This window comes from Hibiscus syriacus, unplaced genomic scaffold (genome assembly GCF_006381635.1).
Source record: "Hibiscus syriacus cultivar Baekdansim isolate YM2019G1 unplaced genomic scaffold, ASM638163v2 tig00116951_pilon, whole genome shotgun sequence".
Taxonomy (NCBI): Eukaryota; Viridiplantae; Streptophyta; class Magnoliopsida; order Malvales; family Malvaceae; genus Hibiscus; species Hibiscus syriacus.
This window is the reverse complement of record NW_024063482.1, coordinates 207,910-227,426: the sequence shown is the minus strand read 5'-3', so window position 1 is coordinate 227,426 and position 19,517 is coordinate 207,910. Positions and strand designations below refer to the sequence as shown.

The window sequence follows — 19,517 nt, the reverse complement described above, 5'->3', positions numbered from 1 at the left end:
ATTCAGAGTTTTTTTATATATATATCTTACAATACATTATAATAATAATACAGATATATCCAAAAACGATAACAAATACATGTCACCAGATACAGCGAAAAACATATAGAGATATATGTTCGTACAAAATAAGTAGTTGATCTCCCTTATGCCAAATCTGATAATTTACGGTCTGCTGTTATCTGAAAAAGGGTAAAAACTATAGAATGAGCGAAAAGCCCAGTGTGTTCCATACAGTGTAAATAAAAACATACTGATAAAAATATTCCAGTAAAGTCGGTTTATATAATCATGTCGTTAAAAAAAATATATGAACACTACCCCCAGCCCATCACATCAGAATGTGTAGGTTCCCCAGAACCATACACCAATCCCACACATCAAATAAGGCCCTGAGCACAAAGCCGAGGAACCTGCGGATATACTTCCTTCAACAATACCCCTCCAATGATTGTTCATGAATGTATTTGAATGAAAACAATGATTAATTCTTTAAAACATAAAAGTGTTCATGCTTAAAAATCATATACAGTAATACAGAAATCAGAAGACAAATTAGTAGTATACAGAATTTCAGATATCGAATAATCAATATTCAAAAAATTGGTATAAAATATCGTAACCAGAGATCATATCAGAAATATGCGGTAAATCAGATACATAATGTTCAGATATATATTTTAAAACAGAAATAATTAACACTGTCGGGAAACACACCTGTAACAGTCTGAGAAATTAGATTGGGAAGCTTATTACTGGGTTTGTCGATCACGTTCTGCTGCAGCGCTAGATCCTACGAATTGGAAAAATCCATATTGGAATCCTAATATAAATAATCTAAATATTATTTAAATAATATACGGAAACCTACGGGTAATTCTCGTAGTACGCAGTTCAGGCTGATCTAACGAACGGATAACACCGGACCTAATTGATTCTTGCTCAGGTGAAACACGAGTACATTCATAAAATATTTTTATTGAATAAATCCTTGACCAAATCTCAATTAAATAATCAAAATATTAAAATATTAAGCCTTTTGGGTTTACAAGCTCGATTCGGGAATTTTGGGTCAGAATTTGGCAAAACGGACTTCGGAATCAGATTCAGGACGTCGAAAAACATAAAGTATGACTTTCTGAAAATTTGAATTCTTGGTCAAAATCAAAGTCAACGGGTTTGACTGACGATTTGGAGACTTTCAGGTTCGAATTTGGTGAAATGGACCCCAAAAACGGATTCGAGATGTCGAAAACTGTCAGGATAGGTATTCTCGGAAAAGATTAACGATAGTTTAATAGCCGGTCAAAGCCGATCAAAGTTCTGGTCAAATGAGGTCAACAAACTGTTAACCATTTTACAGAAATAGCACCCCTTTTAGAATTAATTCCCAGAATAGGTGAAACACGAGTACCTTCATAAAATATTTTTATTGAATAAATCCTTGACCAAATCTCAATTAAATAATCAAAATATTAAAATATTAAGCCTTATGTGTTTACAAGCTCGATTCGGGAATTTCGGGTCAGAATTTGGCAAAACGGACTTCGGAATCAGATTCAGGACGTCGAAAAACATAAAGTATGACTTTCTGAAAATTTGAATTCTTGGTCAAAATCAAAGTCAACGGGTTTGACTGACGATTTGGAGACTTTCAGGTTCGAATTTGGTGAAACAGACCCCAAAAACGGATTCGGGACGTCAAAAATTGTCAGGATAGGTATTCTCGGAAAAGATTAACGATAGTTTAATAGCCGGTCAAAGCCGGTCAAAGTTCTGGTCAAATGAGGTCAACAAACTGTCAACCATTTTACAGAAATAGCACCCCTTTTCGAATTAATTCCCAGAATATCACCAAAATTGAATAAATTCCCAGAATAGCACTGGTCAACGGTCAACGGGTCAAGTCGGTCAACGGGTCGGGTAGGGTCGGGTTAACGGGTCGGGTCAACGGGTCGGGTCGTGACCGGTCAAACCGGTCAAAACCGGTTAAACCGGTTTCCAGCTTTCACTCGCCCTGCGGCGGCGCGTGTGGGCACGTGAGGTGTCCTCCGGGGCTCTAAAAGTCACTGACAAATTTCTAAAAATTATTTTGAGCGATTTCGAGATACTTACAAAGATCGGTTCAAATTTTTGAACGGTGGAGAGCTTGATTTCATCAAATCGGAAACTTTGACCGCTTCACCTCCCCACGCGCCGCCGTCGACGGAGACCTAGGGTGACACCGGCGGACTTGGAACGGCACAAGGAACACGATGGTGCAGGAGGTGTTGTAAACGGAGCAACGATCGACGATGAATTTAGGATTTTCTAGGCGATTGAGCTAAAAAAACGTCGATGCTTTGACTTGAAATTCACGACGTTTGGCAGCGTTTTGCTTCAATTAAATTAAGGGGATTGTTCCTGACTCGATAACGAACACGATGGTGCTTTCAAAACGGCGATCGGAAATCGGACGGCGTCAGGATCGTCGTCGGAAGTTGAGGTTGGGAGAGGGAATTTGGGAGGAATTGGTTTCTGATTTCCAGAAACCAACTCCCGTAATATACACCAAACTTATCTACTTTTCTTGGGCAAATTCAGGGCTTGGTCCCTGAATTTTTTTTAACTCTAAAACAAGCTACAAGTTTTAAAATCTTTCAATTTAGTCCCCAAAAATTTACCAATTTTCACAATTAAAACCTCAATTCCCAATTAAATATTATTTTGAAATTTTTGGGTTGTTACACATATACAGAGGTCCTTCGGGAAAAATACATAGGTCATTCGGGATAAATTTCACATGCTCCTAGTGGGACCCCATACGAGCTGTAGTGACAGTATTAGTGCACAACCTCAATGAACTCACATACCTTAAGTTCTCACAGGTGTACATGGGCTAATAAAGAGATTAAACAAATATACTGAATGTGATATGTATATGTGATTTGATATATGGAATAAATTACAGGATTCATGTATTGGTGTATTGCTTGGTTAATGCATGATATATTGATATTGATAATGATATATGTATATGTGTATTAGTTATATGAAATGATATATGTTTTTAGTTATATGAACTGTATTTCTTTATGAAATGATATATGATGTGTATAAATGATAAGTATATAGATATATGATAAAAGGTATTAATGATAATAATAGGATAATGATAAGGAATAAGATAATCATATATGTACATGTGTGAACTTAATATATGAATGGAAATATGATTGTGTATAATATGATAGTAGTAATTGTTCATGCATGATTATAAGTTAGAGTTTTTATTATATGTTTTATATGCCTCACTAAGTCAACGACTTAGCATGTGATTGTTTCACACGTAGGTTTCGAGAAGAGGAAGATTGATAAAAGTTATGCAAGACATGTCAGTTTCTCCTTTCCAAAGATCAAATCAAAAGAGAATTGAATAATATGCATTTTGTAATAATGATAGTGGTTGGCATGTAAATAAAGATTTGAATCCGATATGTTTTAATCGGTTTTATAAAATTCATATAAATGAGTTTTGTAATGTTTTAAACGTATATATGTAAACGGTAAATATTTAGCGACGAAAGGTTAATTTTTAAGAGTTTATGTATGTTTTACGGAAGTATTGTAGCAGTACTGTATCGGTATCCTGTAGCATGGTATCGATACCATAGCAACAATCTGGTAAAATTTTAGCATTCGGTACTGTTCACGGTATTGTTCATTACTGTTCACGGTAATGTTCATTAATGTTCACAGTATTGTTCATTAATGTTCACGGTAATGTTCATTAATGTTCACAGTATTGTTCATTAATGTTCACGGTAATGTTCATGAAAACGTTTTTTTTTCTTCAAATTTGTTATAACGAACATAATTCAACAATATATGATCTTTTTTTTATTAATATAAGTTCAAACGTTTGGTTATTTTGTAAGAACATCGTTTTAAAAAATCAATATGACATCTCAGACTCGTATCCGGGTCGGGTACGGGTTGGGGGTGTTACATTATTATAGGATAAAAGGTTTCATATTTAGAGTGTTTATCGTTTGTTAACTAACAATTTCTATCAACAGAGGGACCTTTTTGACTCAAAAATAAAACATTAGAAGTCAAAATGCTAAAATAAAGATCAAAATGAATATTTAATCAAACATTGGAGACATATTTTGTCATTATATCTTTAAAAATGGTATAATATCAGAAAACACCCATGATGTTTGATTAAATATTCACTTTGGTGTCTATTATTTTTTTAACATTTTAATAAAAAGGCCACTAACATTTGTTTAAGCAATCATTTTGGTCATATTCTTTCTTTTTGGAGCATTTTAGCCATTAACATTTTATTATAGGTTAAAAAAACTCTTATTTTAGAGGGTTAATCATTTGTTGACTAACAATTTCCATCCACATGAGTTTTTTTATCCTAAAATAAAATGTTAGTGGTTAAAATGTTAAAAATAGAGATTAAAATGACTATTTAATAAAATTTTAAAAGTGTTTTGTTACTAAAAGAAATAAATGAAAGCTTACATTTTATAAAGCAATGGTTAATAGATTGATATTTGAATAAAAAACAACAAATTAGCAGCAACCAGCAAGCAAGGTACTAGATAAGCCCAATTAATTTGGTCCAAAACGAACAAGGAAGGCCCAGTTGTCTACCTTCCTAAGGTCCCGCCACCTGGCACTTCAAACCCTCCTTAAAATCCCAACGGCTCAGATCAAAACCACAGTGAAAAATTTAACGGCTCAGCTTCACTTCCAGTTCCACGTAACCCAAAGAATAAAACCCGCCACGCCCTGTTGCCCTAGCTTTCCTTTCTCCGATTTGTTCTCTATCCTTCGTCCGTCTCTCACGAAAAAAATATTGAAAAAGAGAGAGAAACTCCGAAGAACTTTGTAAAAAAACCTTCTTAAATTTACTAAAATCACTCCTAATTGTTGATTCTGGAACTCGCCTCAGAAGACGACGCCGTCTTCTCCTTCTTCTGGTACGTGTCCAACCATTTCCTTGTTTTCTCTCTACATCAATTTATCCAATTTAGGGTTTTGGTCTGTTAAAACTGTTTAAGATTTGGTTATCGATTTATGTTCAAGTTTGAGGTTTATAGAATGAACTGTTTTACCTTGTTCTTAATTGCTATTAACCAGGTTTGGTTCTAGCCTTTCCCGGCGATAAACAACTTTATTCTTCCTACAAATTAGTATTAATTATAAATTCAGTTAAGTTAATGTTACTTTTCTGTTATTTCACGATCATTTCTCTAAAAACTAAAGTTCTCTTCCTGTATGTTTGTTGTGTGTTGGAATTAGTAAAAATTAGGAATTTATTAGTGAAAAACATGCCTAGTTAAATCTTTTGTTATTTCATTTTGATTTACATTAGCTTTGTGCTTATCTCCAATGATTTTATGTAGATTTTTTTTTTGTTGATTTTGGGTTGGTATTGTTTTCATGTAAAATAATGCATGAAATACTTCTCTTGGTTGTTAGTTTGAGTTTGCATACTCCAGATCAAAGTTTCTGAGCTCAAATGGGAGATAGTGAAGCAGTAGCTGCAGACTCATCAGCAATGAGGGATTATACTTTAGCTGCTTATAATTCTATTGGTTCTGGTGCTTACTCCTCTGAGGTTACAGCAGATCCTACTGCTTCTGGTGGTGACCCAAATTCTGCTGGTGAACAAGGTCAAATCAGTGTAATATATGACAGTAAGCCTGCTGGTGGATCAACAGATGAGAATGCTCTTGCAGTTGGAAATACTGCAGCAGATGAATCAAAAGCTGCTGGTTCTAATTATCCTTTAAATGGAAATGCTGTTAGTGAAGCAGGAAATGCAACAACAGTTGAGAATGGAGGTGTTTTTGATACTGTAGGTGGAGTTTCATCTGTACCTGAGTTTGTGGATGGATCTGGTATGTTTTTCTCTGGCATGTTTGTACATGTAGCTTCACAAGGTACTTCTATTATTTATGTTAGTGTTGAAGGGTGCATTATGTAATGTGAATTGCAAACCTGCTCAATGGTAACCTTAACTCATTCTCTACATGAAAATCAATTGTTGTTAGGGAATAATCTTTATTTCCACGTATAATTCTAAACTGAATTTTTTTTATTGTCTTTGTGCTATGTTCTCACCTGCAATAAAGAAACAAAGAAGTTGGCTTAGCAAATGAATTTTATATTTCGTTTCATTTTTTTGCTATTTGTATCTCAAATTTGCAAGCCTAGAGTATGCCATAATTCTTAGAAGCTCTAATAGCAAGAGAACGGCCTTACTCCCTGGCACTCTTCTATGAGGCTTTGTTCCTGATCAACTTGACTTGGATCATTGTTCTTGGGACCTCTGCAGTATACTCTTAGTTTTTGACTAAAAACAACTTATTCAACATTATACCTTCCCTTCTTAGTATTGTTATTATAGTATTTAAATTTTAGTGAATCTGAAACTCACTTGCTTTTTTTTCTCACTTCTAGCACCAACTCTGTCTGGTGAAGAGGAACGTTTGTGGAGTATTGTGAGAGCTAATTCGTTGGATTTTAATGCTTGGACTACATTGATCGAGGAAACAGAGAAGCTTGCAGGGGTATGTGAGCATGAACTTTTGTTGGATGGGGGATAAGTGAACAAACACTGTAGGCTTCTAAATGTTGGAAATTTTGTTAGCTAGTTATATGTTTCATGGATTTAAATTGAGGCTGTGCGTGTGTTTTAGGTCACAGACGTAATGGATTCTTATTATGGTTAATTACATTAAATATTGCGATGAATATTTGCGGCTGAGAGACAAGACTGCAGAATAGCAACTGTGATACTAGATTGCCACTGCTATTTAAATCAGTGATATGTTGCCAATTTGGGTGGGTGGGTAGGAGATGGGGAAAGGAAAGTAAAATAATCATAAGATGTGAAATTATTCGTTTACCCTCTTAATCTTTACATAAGTAATTTTATAATAAGTATATAACTGAAAGGTCATTATAAATTATAATCGATCTTTGTCTTTCCTTTCCACTGTTTAACCAAGCAAAGATTGCAAAAACTCTTTCTCTTTCCTTTTTCTTACTAATTTTAATCATCCAAACAAAAAACACATATGCCAATATGCATATATCAATTCCTTTCCTTTACCCTCCTTTCCTTTCTTTTTCCTTTATAATTGTTTTCCAAATATAGTAAAATGAATATAATCCGGGGAGGGACTGGAGGGCCACCTTAGTAACTTTGAGAAAATTGATGTAATTTTGTTTAAAGGTTTCTTTAGTGGGGTTTGAGGGAAGATCACTCATCTCTGTGTTATTTTATATTTTCTTTTTCCTCTTCGCTTCTAATAATCACCCCAAACTTGGTGGTTTCCGTGTGTATGAACTCCTGATGTTCATTATTTTTCTACGTTTTTTGTCTTGTTTGCCAACTGATGTTTTTGTCTATATCTGCTTGCAGAACAATATCATGAAAATTCGAAAGGTTTATGATGCCTTCTTGGCCGAGTTTCCTTTGTGCTATGGTTATTGGAAAAAGTATGCGGATCATGAAGCACGCATAGGCTCCATGGACAAAGTTGTAGAAGTCTATGAAAGGGCAGTTCAGGGAGTGACATATTCTGTGGATATTTGGGTCCTATATTGTGCTTTTGCCGTTGAAACATATGGAGATCAAGAAACCATCCGAAGGTAATACATGCTAATGTGTGTTGTTCTTCCTGGTTTCCATTAGGTCTTGATTGTCTGCTTTTATCAGATATGAGAATCTGCTGATTGTTGTTGCTTTCTAATATAATTTTGGTATGCATTCAACTGCGAGTCCTATTCATGGAAAAAAGGCTGGATAGGGATGTACTTTTTGAAGTCTTTTTCTCCTGTTTATTCCCTTGTTTGTGAGTCTAATGTAACAATTTTAGGATATTGACTATGTTCCTGAGCTCTTTAGACTTCCTATTACTATTACTCTTTGAAGCCCATATCATAGTAATGTAATCATCTATGAATTATTACTTTAACTTTGACAAGTTGAGTTGCATCAATATGGAAAATGCTGCTGGAAGATATCATCCCTTAAAGGTCTAGATGGTCTCTAATCTATCATTGCTTTATCTTGGACATTTGATTTTTATCTGGAAGATAAATGCAGCTTCTTTACATGTCTAGAGTGAATTGTTCCTTCTGCTTCGACATTGCTTCCACTGTCTTATGTATGTAGACGTGCTTGCATTGCCTGTATGGTCTTTGTTGTACCTGATAATTATTCTGTTTCATGATGTTTCAGGCTTTTTGAACGAGGATTAGCATATGTTGGAACTGATTATCAATCTTTCCCTCTTTGGGATAAATACATTGAATATGAATACATGCACCAGGAGTGGAGTCGTCTTGCTGCTATTTATACTAGAATATTAGAGAACCCTAATCAACAGCTAGATAGGTATTTTAACAGGTAAGCTCTTTTTGTGTCTCTTCATGTCTATTTTTTGTGTTATTGGCATGTTTACATTAGGTTACCATGTTGCTACAATATCTGAATTCTTTTAGTGAAATTGGCCAAACTTATGCAATAACCTTGCTATCGTGGTTCCGTTTGGTTGTCACTCTTTCTCCTTGCTCTTTATATTCACACCTTTTGCTTCTTAAACATTGGTATAAAGAAAGGGGGGAAAAAGAGGAAAAAGAAATAGATAAAAGTGGCAGTAAATCATGCTTTTTTGGTTGCATATGGGTATGATAAATTTGGAAATTTTACTTTTTATAAATGCTTGCAAAGCTTGAACTCAATCCATTAAATCCATTTTTGCTTTTACATATAAAGTTAAATCTTTTTCTTCCAGTATCAGAAGTAGATATGAAATGGAGTCACGGTGAAATATTCTCTATTCACTTATTAAATTTGAAGCAGTAGTGGTATATTTCTCTTAAGTTGTTTCTTCGTACCAGTTCAAATTTATTTCAAAGTCACATCATGCCCATTTAAAGGACAATTTTTTATATTGCTAGAGTATTAACGTATGTTGATTTTTTTTTTGGTATTCTTATAAATTCATTTAAGAGAATGCATATGTACTTCTGAAGGAGACACTACAAAGTTTGGGACTTGTGGGCACTAGTTTGAATCTTGGAGTGGGGGTAATGAGGTTTATGTGGTGGGAGAGCTACCTCTCATTGGATAGTTTAAAATGCATTGCATTTTAATTTCACGTTACCTTCTAAAATAGTGATTCTATGGATGATTATGCACATAGTGCATCATGTTATTTCGCTTATTGTTCTTTCAACTTCATTATCCTCTGATGTCAATGGTATTACAGCTTTAAAGAGTTGGCTGGAAGTCGACCTTTGTCAGAATTAAGAACAGCCGAGGAAGCTGCTGCCAATGTATCAGGTGCAGTTTCAGAGGCTGATGGACAAGTCAATGAAGGAGAGGTTCATCCTGATGTTGCGGAGCAAACTCCAAAAACTGTAACTGCTGGCTCAACAGAAGCAGAAGAGTTGGAGAAGTCTGTTGCCATTAGAGAAGAGCTATATCAGAAAGCCAAAGAGCTCGATTCTAAGATCATTGGTTTTGAAACAGCTATTAGAAGGCCATACTTTCATGTTCGGCCCCTCAATGTTGCTGAGCTTGAAAACTGGCATAACTACCTGGACTTTATAGAAAGAGAGGGTGACTTCAATAAGGTATTTGAGTTCGTTTTGTTCATCTTTTATTTTAGCTATGGTTCGTAGTGTTCAGTTGTCCTGTTTGTTATATATTGACTTACAGTTAAGTAACATCTGCTGCATCATTTGCCTTATTGGCTAAATCGTTGGGTGAAGCAACTTTTTTAAATGGGAAATGTACTGAGACTAAAGCATGGACCTTCGATTTGGTTTCTTTGAGGCTAAGTACTTCAAACGCTCATTTTTCAGTGGACATTTTTAGGTTTGTAATGTATTGAACAGTGAATTCATTTTATATATTTTAAAGTTCCAATGTTATGCCTGCAGGTGTGTTCTTGTCTTCCTAACCATTTATGTGTCAGGCAATGGGGGTCCCATCATATTTGAGGGGCCTCTCTGTTCCAACAATGGAGTATTTCTTATGCATTTCTCCTTGTGCTTTGTATCGTCCTTTGTTGTCTTGGTGCACCAGATATCTTTCTAATTTTTACATTTTCATTGGTAAAATAGGTGGTCAAATTATATGAAAGGTGCCTTATAGCGTGTGCCAATTATCCTGAGTACTGGATACGATATGTTTTATGTATGGAAGCCAGTGGAAGCATGGATCTTGCTAATAATGCCCTTTTGCGTGCTACACAAGTTTTTGTCAAGGTATGAAGTGATAGATTGTGTTTGATAAAAATTGCTATGTGGATGAGTTTTACCACCCTTTTAGAACAGCTTTTCAAGTTTCAATTGCCAGAGTGAAACTCTCATTTAAATATTTTAATCAGAATTATTCTTAAAAAAGCTTGTACGCAATTTTTTTCTATTTTTTTTGGGTTTGTTTTTGGTAGAATAAAATCCATGAACCTTTTTTACAATATCATTAGCAACCTTCGAATAAAAAGAAGTAAAAAAGGTAAAGGTTGATCTCGAATGTCAAGACAATGTTGATGGTAATGTGGGAGCAGTATGGTTTTCAGTCAAATTCTCTTGTAATTTTTAACCTATTGGGATGGGAGATCATTGCACATTTTTAAAGATGGCACAGTTAGGAATTTGGAACCTTTTTTCACAAAATATTATTTGATGGAAACTAGCACTTTCCACTTGTGTATTCACCTACTGATTCGGTGCCTTGAGTGAATTAATTGAAGAAAGAACCCATTATGTTTCATTTATTTTTTTTTTCTCACAGTTTGGAAACTATTTGAGACATGGCCTAGTTTTTACTATCACATACAGCTCTTGTTTATATTTTTTTACAGGACGTGTATAATATCTAGGTGTTTGTGTGGCATCTTAAATGATGGCATCATGCTAGTTGCAACAATTTGCTTTGTGTTGCATTTCACTGGTATTTTATTTGTTATCGATATTTGACAGAGGCAACCAGAGATCCATCTTTTTGCGGCTCGATTCAAGGAGCAGAATGGGGACATACAAGGTGCTCAAGCTGCATATCAACTCGTTCACAGTGAAATATCACCTGGTCTTCTTGAAGCAATTATCAAGCACGCAAATATGGAACACCGTCTGGTATGATTATATGGTTGTTGATGTGTCTTGTTGTAAAAAACTTTATTTGTTCCTAAGGGGTTGTTTATCTTGATTCTGCAGGGGAAAATCGAAGATGCCTTCTCTTTATATGAGCAAGCTATTGCCATTGAAAAAGGAAAAGAGCATTCTCAAACATTACCGATGCTGTATGCACAATACTCTAGATTTTCATACTTGGTAGGTGGCTGTGTTTGTGATGCCTAATCGCTCCATTTTGTTACGGATCAGTGAAATGGAAATGGATTTTTTCTTTGGTTTAGGGGTCAATGTCAATATCATTAGTTGTTTTTTTTTAAAGAATGAGATGAACTTTATAAATCACCTTTGGCTGAACCTGTGTCTAAATATCTACTTTTCTAATATTATATTACAAATGTTCTAAATATTTTATTGTTAATGTTCTAGTTTCAAAACTACAATAGGAAGTATGTTATATGATGGCATTACTCTGTGACCACTACGATATGGGCATTTGTGTTCTGTTTATAGATTGCATAACAACCAATGCCCAGTTATCATTCTTAATTCATCATGTATTCCACACCAGAAGCCAGACTTTTGTTTTAAATTTCTGTAAACACACCTGCGTATCTTATGATATTTAAGGAGGTTTCCATGTTATTTGATTTGTGTAGGACTAAAAGGAAATTTTATTTAACTCATTTTTGTTGTCTGTTTCCTTTTGCCTGATTGCCGTTTACTTCCAATTGTTTATTGTCTTTGCCAAAATCTCTCTAACCTTACATTGTTATTCCCATTTTTTTTGTTTTGGTAGGTTTGTGGAAATGCAAAGAAGGCTAGGGAAATTTTAGCTGGGACACTTGATAATGTCCAACTGTCTAAACCGTTCCTTGAGGTTCTCTCTCAAAAGCACTCAGACACGCTACTTTCTCTGAACATTCTCCTCTGGTATCTGATCTATGATTTTGCTTTTGTTTTACATGTAGGCCTTAATACATTTTGAAACAATTTTGCCTCCACCAAGGCAGATTGATTATTTAGAGTTATTAGTTGACAAGTTTATAGCCCCAAACTCAGATGGCAGTGCTGCAGACAAGGAAGATCTATCTAGCATATTTTTGGAGGTAATAGGGCTGCTTCTTTTTTCTAAAAAAAAAAAGAAAAGTAAAAGAAGTTGCTTGCTAGTGACCTGCTTATTGACAATATTCAATGTAATTTCTACATTTGGCATTAAGTGCTTGGTGATTAAAATGCATTCCACCTACACTTTGTTTATGTAATTTTTTGTTTATGGATTAGACAGTGAGTTGTGTGGAGGTCTGGTTTGGCTGTGAAATGGAAATTGCTGATAATCATAATGTCAATATAATTTTTCTTTAAGGGTATCTTGAATTTGATTGAAGAAATCGAGATTGATTGCTTTCGAAATGTCTCAAGTTTGTTTGAGATTTCCTCACAAGATTGTTCAATGCTGTTTTGCGAATTCTTAAATATTGTAATAAAGTTTTACTGGTAACTTACTGTTGGAAAATAATTTTGCAGTTCTTGAATCTCTTTGGCGATGTACAGTCTATTAAAAAGGCAGAAGACCGGCATGCTAAACTCTTTTTACCTCGTAGACCCATGTCGGAATTAAGAAAACGTCATGCAGAAGAATTTTTATCTTCAGATAAGACAAAGCTTGCGAAATCTTACACGGGTGCCCCCTCACTTGGTCAGTCTTTGATGGGTGCCTATCCAAATGCACAGAACCAGTGGCCAGGAGGTTATGGCGCACAGCCTCAAACTTGGCCACCCACTACACAGGCTCAGACACAGACACAGCCTCAGGCACAAACTTGGAATTCTGGCTACAGCCAACAGGTAGATTGCACTTGTATCTTTTAAATATAACTGGAACATCGTTCTCTTATTATCCTAACTGTTCTTCCCTTTGAGTATGTTTGATATTGTAGGATGAGATGGTTTTAACTTGTCCTATTTTATTTGATGATACTCTACTTGTATAGTTGGGTGTCTTTTAGTTTGTATCTGCAATTAGAAGATCTTTGTATTCTCTGACAAGTTTAAATGGCTACTTTGTATTTGATTTATACAATGTGACATTCATTATAGCCTATTGAGAAATGTTGTGTGTCACAGTTCTTCCTTGGTATTTGCAAATGGCCTGAGGTCGATTTTTTTCTGTTGTATGGTTATTCTATATTCACCTTCAATGGCTGTGATGACCTTTGGCTTGTGCTTATTGTTGACTTGATTTCAAGATAAGTTAAACATGGGATTTCAGAGCTGTAGAAGAAATAAAAGTGTGCATTTAGAATTTGTGTGATCATAAGTTTTGGATAAGTAATATTGTGCAGGTTTAAATGTTCAGCTGAAATGTTAGCATGTAATTCATGACTGCCTTTAATCCATTGTTGAGTTCATTTGGTTTTTATAGATTTTATACTGTGTTCCTTGCTGTCATTGTCATGATTGATTGACAATTTTTTTTTGGCAGGCTGCATATGGTGCATATGGTAGTTATGGTAGCAATTATGCAGCTCCACAAGCACCCACAGCAGTTCCACAAATTGCAAGTTATGGTGCTTACCCAGCTACTACATATCCGGTTCAGGTATTTTCTATTAGTTCTTCCCTAACGTTTCAGATCTGTTTTGTCAATCTATTACAACCATCACTCTGTGCAATGCATCAAGATCAATTTCATCAAGGCTTTGGTTGGATAACTGGAAAAAGTTGTTGAGATGGAGAATTGGAGGAAATGAGTGAAAATGGATAATATTTATATTTTCATTTCATTGATGTTCTTGATCGGAAATTTTGAGTTTGGAGCTAATATTTGTTTTGCTTATTGAGTAGGGCTTTCCACAGCAAAGTTACGGTCAACCAACAGCTGCCACGAGTTTAAACCCAGCCCAGCAACCTCCTGCTGCTGCCGCAGCTCCTCAGGCTTATTATGGACCTCCTTATTACTGAGATGGCAATAAAATTGAGTATCCGGTTTCATTGCTGCCCCATTTCTCTCTTTTGTTTTCTTAGTGTTCATCGATGAACATTTTTGGGTGTTGGGTGGGGGGGTTAGATTTTGAGTATAGTTATATGTTATATATATTTGACGGATAGTAAATTGTGGTTTAGGTACTATGGTGTACCCTTTTCCTCCAGTTTTAGATTTTATTTGTGAGACTCGTACAAATGTTTTAGTAATTTGTAATGTGCGATCTGTAAATTGCTTTCGTTTCCTTTTTTGTGTGTTTTAAGAAAGAATAAATTTGGGCCAACAGGTTTAAGGTTAGACATATTTGAAGACCAAGCGGAGAAGCAGCTTTTAAAAATTGCAATTTTTTTAAGAAATATAAATTGTATTAATTTGATTTTAGATTATAAAACGACGACGCTATGGTTTACTAACCCATGGGCTCTGCAAAAATCGACGGCTGTGATGTACGCATTTTGCCCGTTAGGATTCTTAGGGAATAAATAAATGGGTAAAGTATGTAAATAGTCCCTTAACTTTTAGGGTGATTGTATTTTGGTCACCTACTTTTGAAACTTGAAATACAATTATCGAACTTTTATTTCGTTTTCATTAAGGTCTTTGTTGTTATCTCCCGTTAGTTTTTGTTGATGTGATATTTAATCTCGTCAGCCCTCTTCTTTTTTTCTTCTCCTATCACACTTCGGTCAGCGGTGGCTCACACCGCCATCACCATCATGACTGGCGTCGCCTCCTGATCGCACTCTGACCCTCGATTTATACTCACCGTTGAACACCCATCCTCGATCACCGTCATCGGTGATTGTCACAGTCAGTACCAGTAGGATCGTCGCCCTATTCCGACCAAAATCTCGCCAATCACTCATCGAGGCTTACCTCCATTGCATGAAGAGGCCCTCGAATCTCATTGAAAACCCCCAACGAACCTTTTATGTTTTCATTATTTTTGGCCGATTGGACCGTATGTTTGCCACACCACCATCATTGTTGGAGTCCTTACATCGTTCCGATCAAAACCTAGTAGATCGTGCCTCCTCGCTATCGTCTCTCATTCGTCCGTCGTTGGTCAAGAAGAAGAGGAAGAATAAGGGGGTTAACAGGGAGTTGACAGGGGTTAGGTGTCACGTCAGTAAAAACTAACAGGAAGTAATGGTAGAGACCTTACTGAAAATGAACTAAAAGTTCGATGATTATATTGTAAGTTTTAAATGTTGGGTGACCAAAATGCAAGTGTCCTAAAAGTTTGGGGACTATTTATATATGTTACCCTAAATAAATAAGAATTTTATTGATTGTCAGATTTCAGATGTATGGTCATATGTTTTTTTCGGCATAATGCAAGCAAATACCCCTAACGTTTGATTATATATGCAATTGTTCCCAAATCATTTTTTTTTTGGAATATTTGACCTCCACATGTTTCATTTTGGGTCAAAAATCACCCTCGTTGGATGAAAATCATTAATCAACTGATGGTCAACGCCTGAAGCTGACTAATCAAGAACATGTGGAGGGAGATGCTGACGTGGCATGTACACATGTGATGCCACATCATCGATTTTTTTTAAATTAATTAATAATAAATAATTATTTTTTTTACTAAATTAATATCACTCAATCAAATGTTGTCACGTGGCACATGAATTTTTTATTAAAATAAGAAAATAGAGATTACTAATCCTCCTGAAATTTTGCAACTCATTGGACTAAAGGATGAAAGCCTTGATGCAGCCTTGATGCTTAATCATCAGGCCAAGTCATTTGGTTGTTACTGAATGACTAATAACAAGATTTAAAGTATATTGTTGTTATCAAAATCACCATTAACTCAAACACTTTTTTTAAATTATAGTTAGATTTAAATTGTTATAATTATTTGAGTAAATTTAAATTCATATTTAAAATTTTAATTAATTTTAAATTTATAAACTTTAAAAATGACCTATGGCAAATGTGGAATCTTGGTGAAGAATGCAAGCCGGCTGGATGCTTATACCTCTTCAAGGAGTAAAGACGAGCAGCACTTCAATTTGGATAAGAACGAGCCCGATTTCTTTATAACTGTTTAATATAAATTTATTCATTTGTTTATTTTTATTCAAAATCTTTAATAAAAGTATCCAACAGGAACCATTCCTGCTCTAACAAAGATCATAATTCATAAGTTCAAAGGAACAAACCTTGAGAGTTACTACCATCGTATATGCTAATAAGATGTTCTAGACAGATTAAACAAAGCCTACAAATAACACAGAAGACACGACAGATAAAAGTACTGGAAAACCAAACCTAGTTGAAATCAGGTATTACTATTCTTTGGCGGTCTTGTTGATGAGAGACTTGTGAATGTGAGGGATCACACCACCTCCAGCAATGGTGCCCTTGATAAGGGTGTCAAACTCTTCGTCTCCCCTAATAGCCAGCTGCAGATGCCTTGGGAACTCGAATACCTCAGCGGTCAGGTATTCGAGGATTGAGGCCAAGTAAACATCAGTTGTTGCCCCAACTCTCCCATTTGCAGAAGCCCTGGACTTGAGATTATGGTGGATACGACCCACTGGGAACTAATAACAAGAAACAGTGAAGCGTACTGAGGAACCATATGACAAATACCAGGTGGAAAGAAAACCCTCATTTTTATATGGTCTTATCAGGCAAACAACAAAGACTACAATTATAAACAGATCGAACCAAGGACGTAGAATCCTGATAAATTTGTTTAACTCATAATACAGAAACAATTTGAACTGGTTAAAGATTAAAAACTACACCATGTGTATAGATCCTTCGCTGACTGAGTTGCATCAACTTTTTTTATGGATGAACGTGCTTTCATTACCCAAAAGAAGCAAGAATCTGAAGAACAAATAAGAGCAACAGGACTGAGTCCCAATTTGCATGCAGATAATGATGACGATTCTCTTGTTGTTCTAAATTGCTTTCAAGAATCACAGTAAGAGCATCATCTTATTCTTGGATGCCAAAATCATAACCCCAAGCTCTTCCTCCGGGAAAGTGATCCTTCAAACCATAGGTAAATCGATATGGGATAAACTATAGGTTTTTTTTAAAGTTTATAAATTTAAAAATAATTAAAATTTTTAATATGAATTTAAATTTACTCAAATAATTATAACAACTTAAATCTAATTATAATTTTAAAAGAAAGTACTTGTGTTAATGGTGGTTTTGATGGCAACAATATACTTTAAATATTGTTATTAACCATTCAATAACAACCAAATGACTTGGATCGATGGTTTTCATCCTTTAGACCCAAGTTCAAATCCCATAGTTGTAAAATTTTTGCTCTTTTCTTAATTTAATAAAAAATTCATGTGCCACGTGACAATATTTGATTGGGTGATATTAATTTAGTAAAAAAATAATTATTTATTATTAATTAATTTAAAAAAATAATGGCGTGACATCACACGTGTACATGTCACGTCAGCATTTAGTCTACGTGGATCTGTCACGTCATCATCTACCATGATATGGACATGTCACGTCAGCATCTTCCTCCACATGTTCTTGCTGAGTCAGCTTCAGACGTAAAACATCAGTTGACTAACGGTTTTCATCCTACGATGGTGATTTTTGACCCAAAATAAAACGTGGGAGGTCAAATGTTAAAAAAAACGATTTGGACACGATTGCTTATATGGTCAAATGTTAGGGGTATGTGTTTGTATTATTCTTTTCCCCAAAAAATCTCTTTGGTTTTATTTCATTTAAAAAAAAACTTACTGAAAATATATTTGATTAAAAAATTAGTATATTTTAAAAAAATGAAAGTACGTAAAAGTTTTTAAAAAAGTAAAAAGTTAAAAACAGTAACTTTTAATTTAAAAAGGGTAAAATATAGTAATGGTCACTGAATTTTTTTAAAGTTTTCATTTAAGTCTCCTAACTTTTAAAACTTGCAAAATAATCCCTCAATATTTAGTCCGTTTACAATATGATCCCCCAACAGTTATGTAAAAATATTAATATCATCCTTTAATCTAGTCAAATTTTCCATCATCGATCATTGTTCATATTGTCATCGGTCACAGTCGACCATCATTTCTTACGATTGTTAGATCTAAAATTTATAGTTCACTTATTTTTTGATCTCTTGAAAGCGAATCTAATATCATCAAAAATACTTCGAACTCCACAATCCTTATTGAGTACCTTTCAAATTCCTTTAAAATAAAGGGTAAACAGCACTAATGATCCATTTTTTTATCCTGACTTATTTTGGTCATCAATTTTGAAAAAAAATTATTTTAATCACTTACATTATGATTTATTATATTTTAATTACTAGACCTTCAGATTTTCTATAATTTTTTTTTCACCCTCTAGATAAAAAAAATCTGAAATATATTGTTCTCCCAAAAAAGTCCCTCTCCTCTAAACCTTGCCCTCATCTTTGCTGTCATTGTTGTCGCCATTGCCTTTAGTCGCCGCCGTCTTTAACCGTTGTTCGATCTCTTTATATTTTACCAACAAGTCGTGACCGCCCCAGAGCCACCATCATTTTGGCAGCTGGCAGCATACGCAGCATGTAGCTAATGGAAAATCTTGGTGAATACCTTCGTCTGTTTTGCTTATGTACAAGATGCCTTGAAGTTGGTTTGGTGCCGTTTAAATGTTTAAAACAGTGCGTTAGCAGGCTACCCTATTTAAGGACTGTCCCGTTTAGTTTCCAGACGTGTTGGGTTATAACGTGGTGCAAAAACGCTGCAAGTGGCTTCTGGATTTTAGGCCAATAAGCTGCCATGTTACCTTCTTCTCCATATTTGTACTCATCAATCTTCCGGTTCTGAACCTGGTCTAACGGATCTTCGGTCCGTATCGAGCTACGACACGAGACAAGAATCAGTTTGGGAAGATCAATGAATTCATACCTAACATCACTGTCAAACTTTGGCAGATATAGCTTGAAGGCATTGAAAACAACAGATGTAGTCGATCGAATACAAGTTAGCAGGAATTGACAATTCCTTGCTAACATCAAAGGCTTGTGTACCAAATAAGCTTTAACTACACCCTTCGGTCACGACCCGTTGGTAAAATTATGGTTGTAAATAAATAGAGCGTTTGATAAATTATTTGTGAATTGTTCGTATAATGTTTGTTCCTTAAGCTAAGTAAACGAGTATGAACAAATTTTTTATGTTCATTTAATAAAAGAACGAACATGAATAAATATATGTTTGGTTCGTTTATGACCACGAACAAACTCGTTTATCGATTCATTTATAAGCTCGTTTATTTGGTTCTCTTTTTCCTATTATTTTTTTATAGTTTAATGTGAATGTATAGACTAAGATGAACATAAAGTGAATTTAAGAGTTCAAACTGTAAGTATAAGGAAATTAAG

General features: G+C 34.9%; 1 protein-coding gene across 1 annotated transcript; it reads left to right on the top strand.

Moving 5' to 3' along the window:
- Positions 1-4,796: 4,796 nt before the first annotated feature.
- Positions 4,797-14,413, top strand: LOC120188851 (pre-mRNA-processing factor 39-like). Its single transcript, XM_039192235.1, has 14 exons — positions 4,797-4,979; positions 5,482-5,903; positions 6,466-6,575; positions 7,433-7,662; positions 8,255-8,422; positions 9,288-9,654; positions 10,147-10,290; positions 11,008-11,160; positions 11,242-11,358; positions 11,957-12,037; positions 12,129-12,266; positions 12,685-13,005; positions 13,643-13,759; positions 14,005-14,413. The coding sequence occupies exons 2-14, from the start codon at positions 5,522-5,524 to the stop codon at positions 14,119-14,121; spliced, it is 2,445 nt and encodes an 814-aa protein (XP_039048166.1). The 5' UTR covers positions 4,797-4,979; positions 5,482-5,521; the 3' UTR covers positions 14,122-14,413.
- Positions 14,414-19,517: the final 5,104 nt, after the last annotated feature.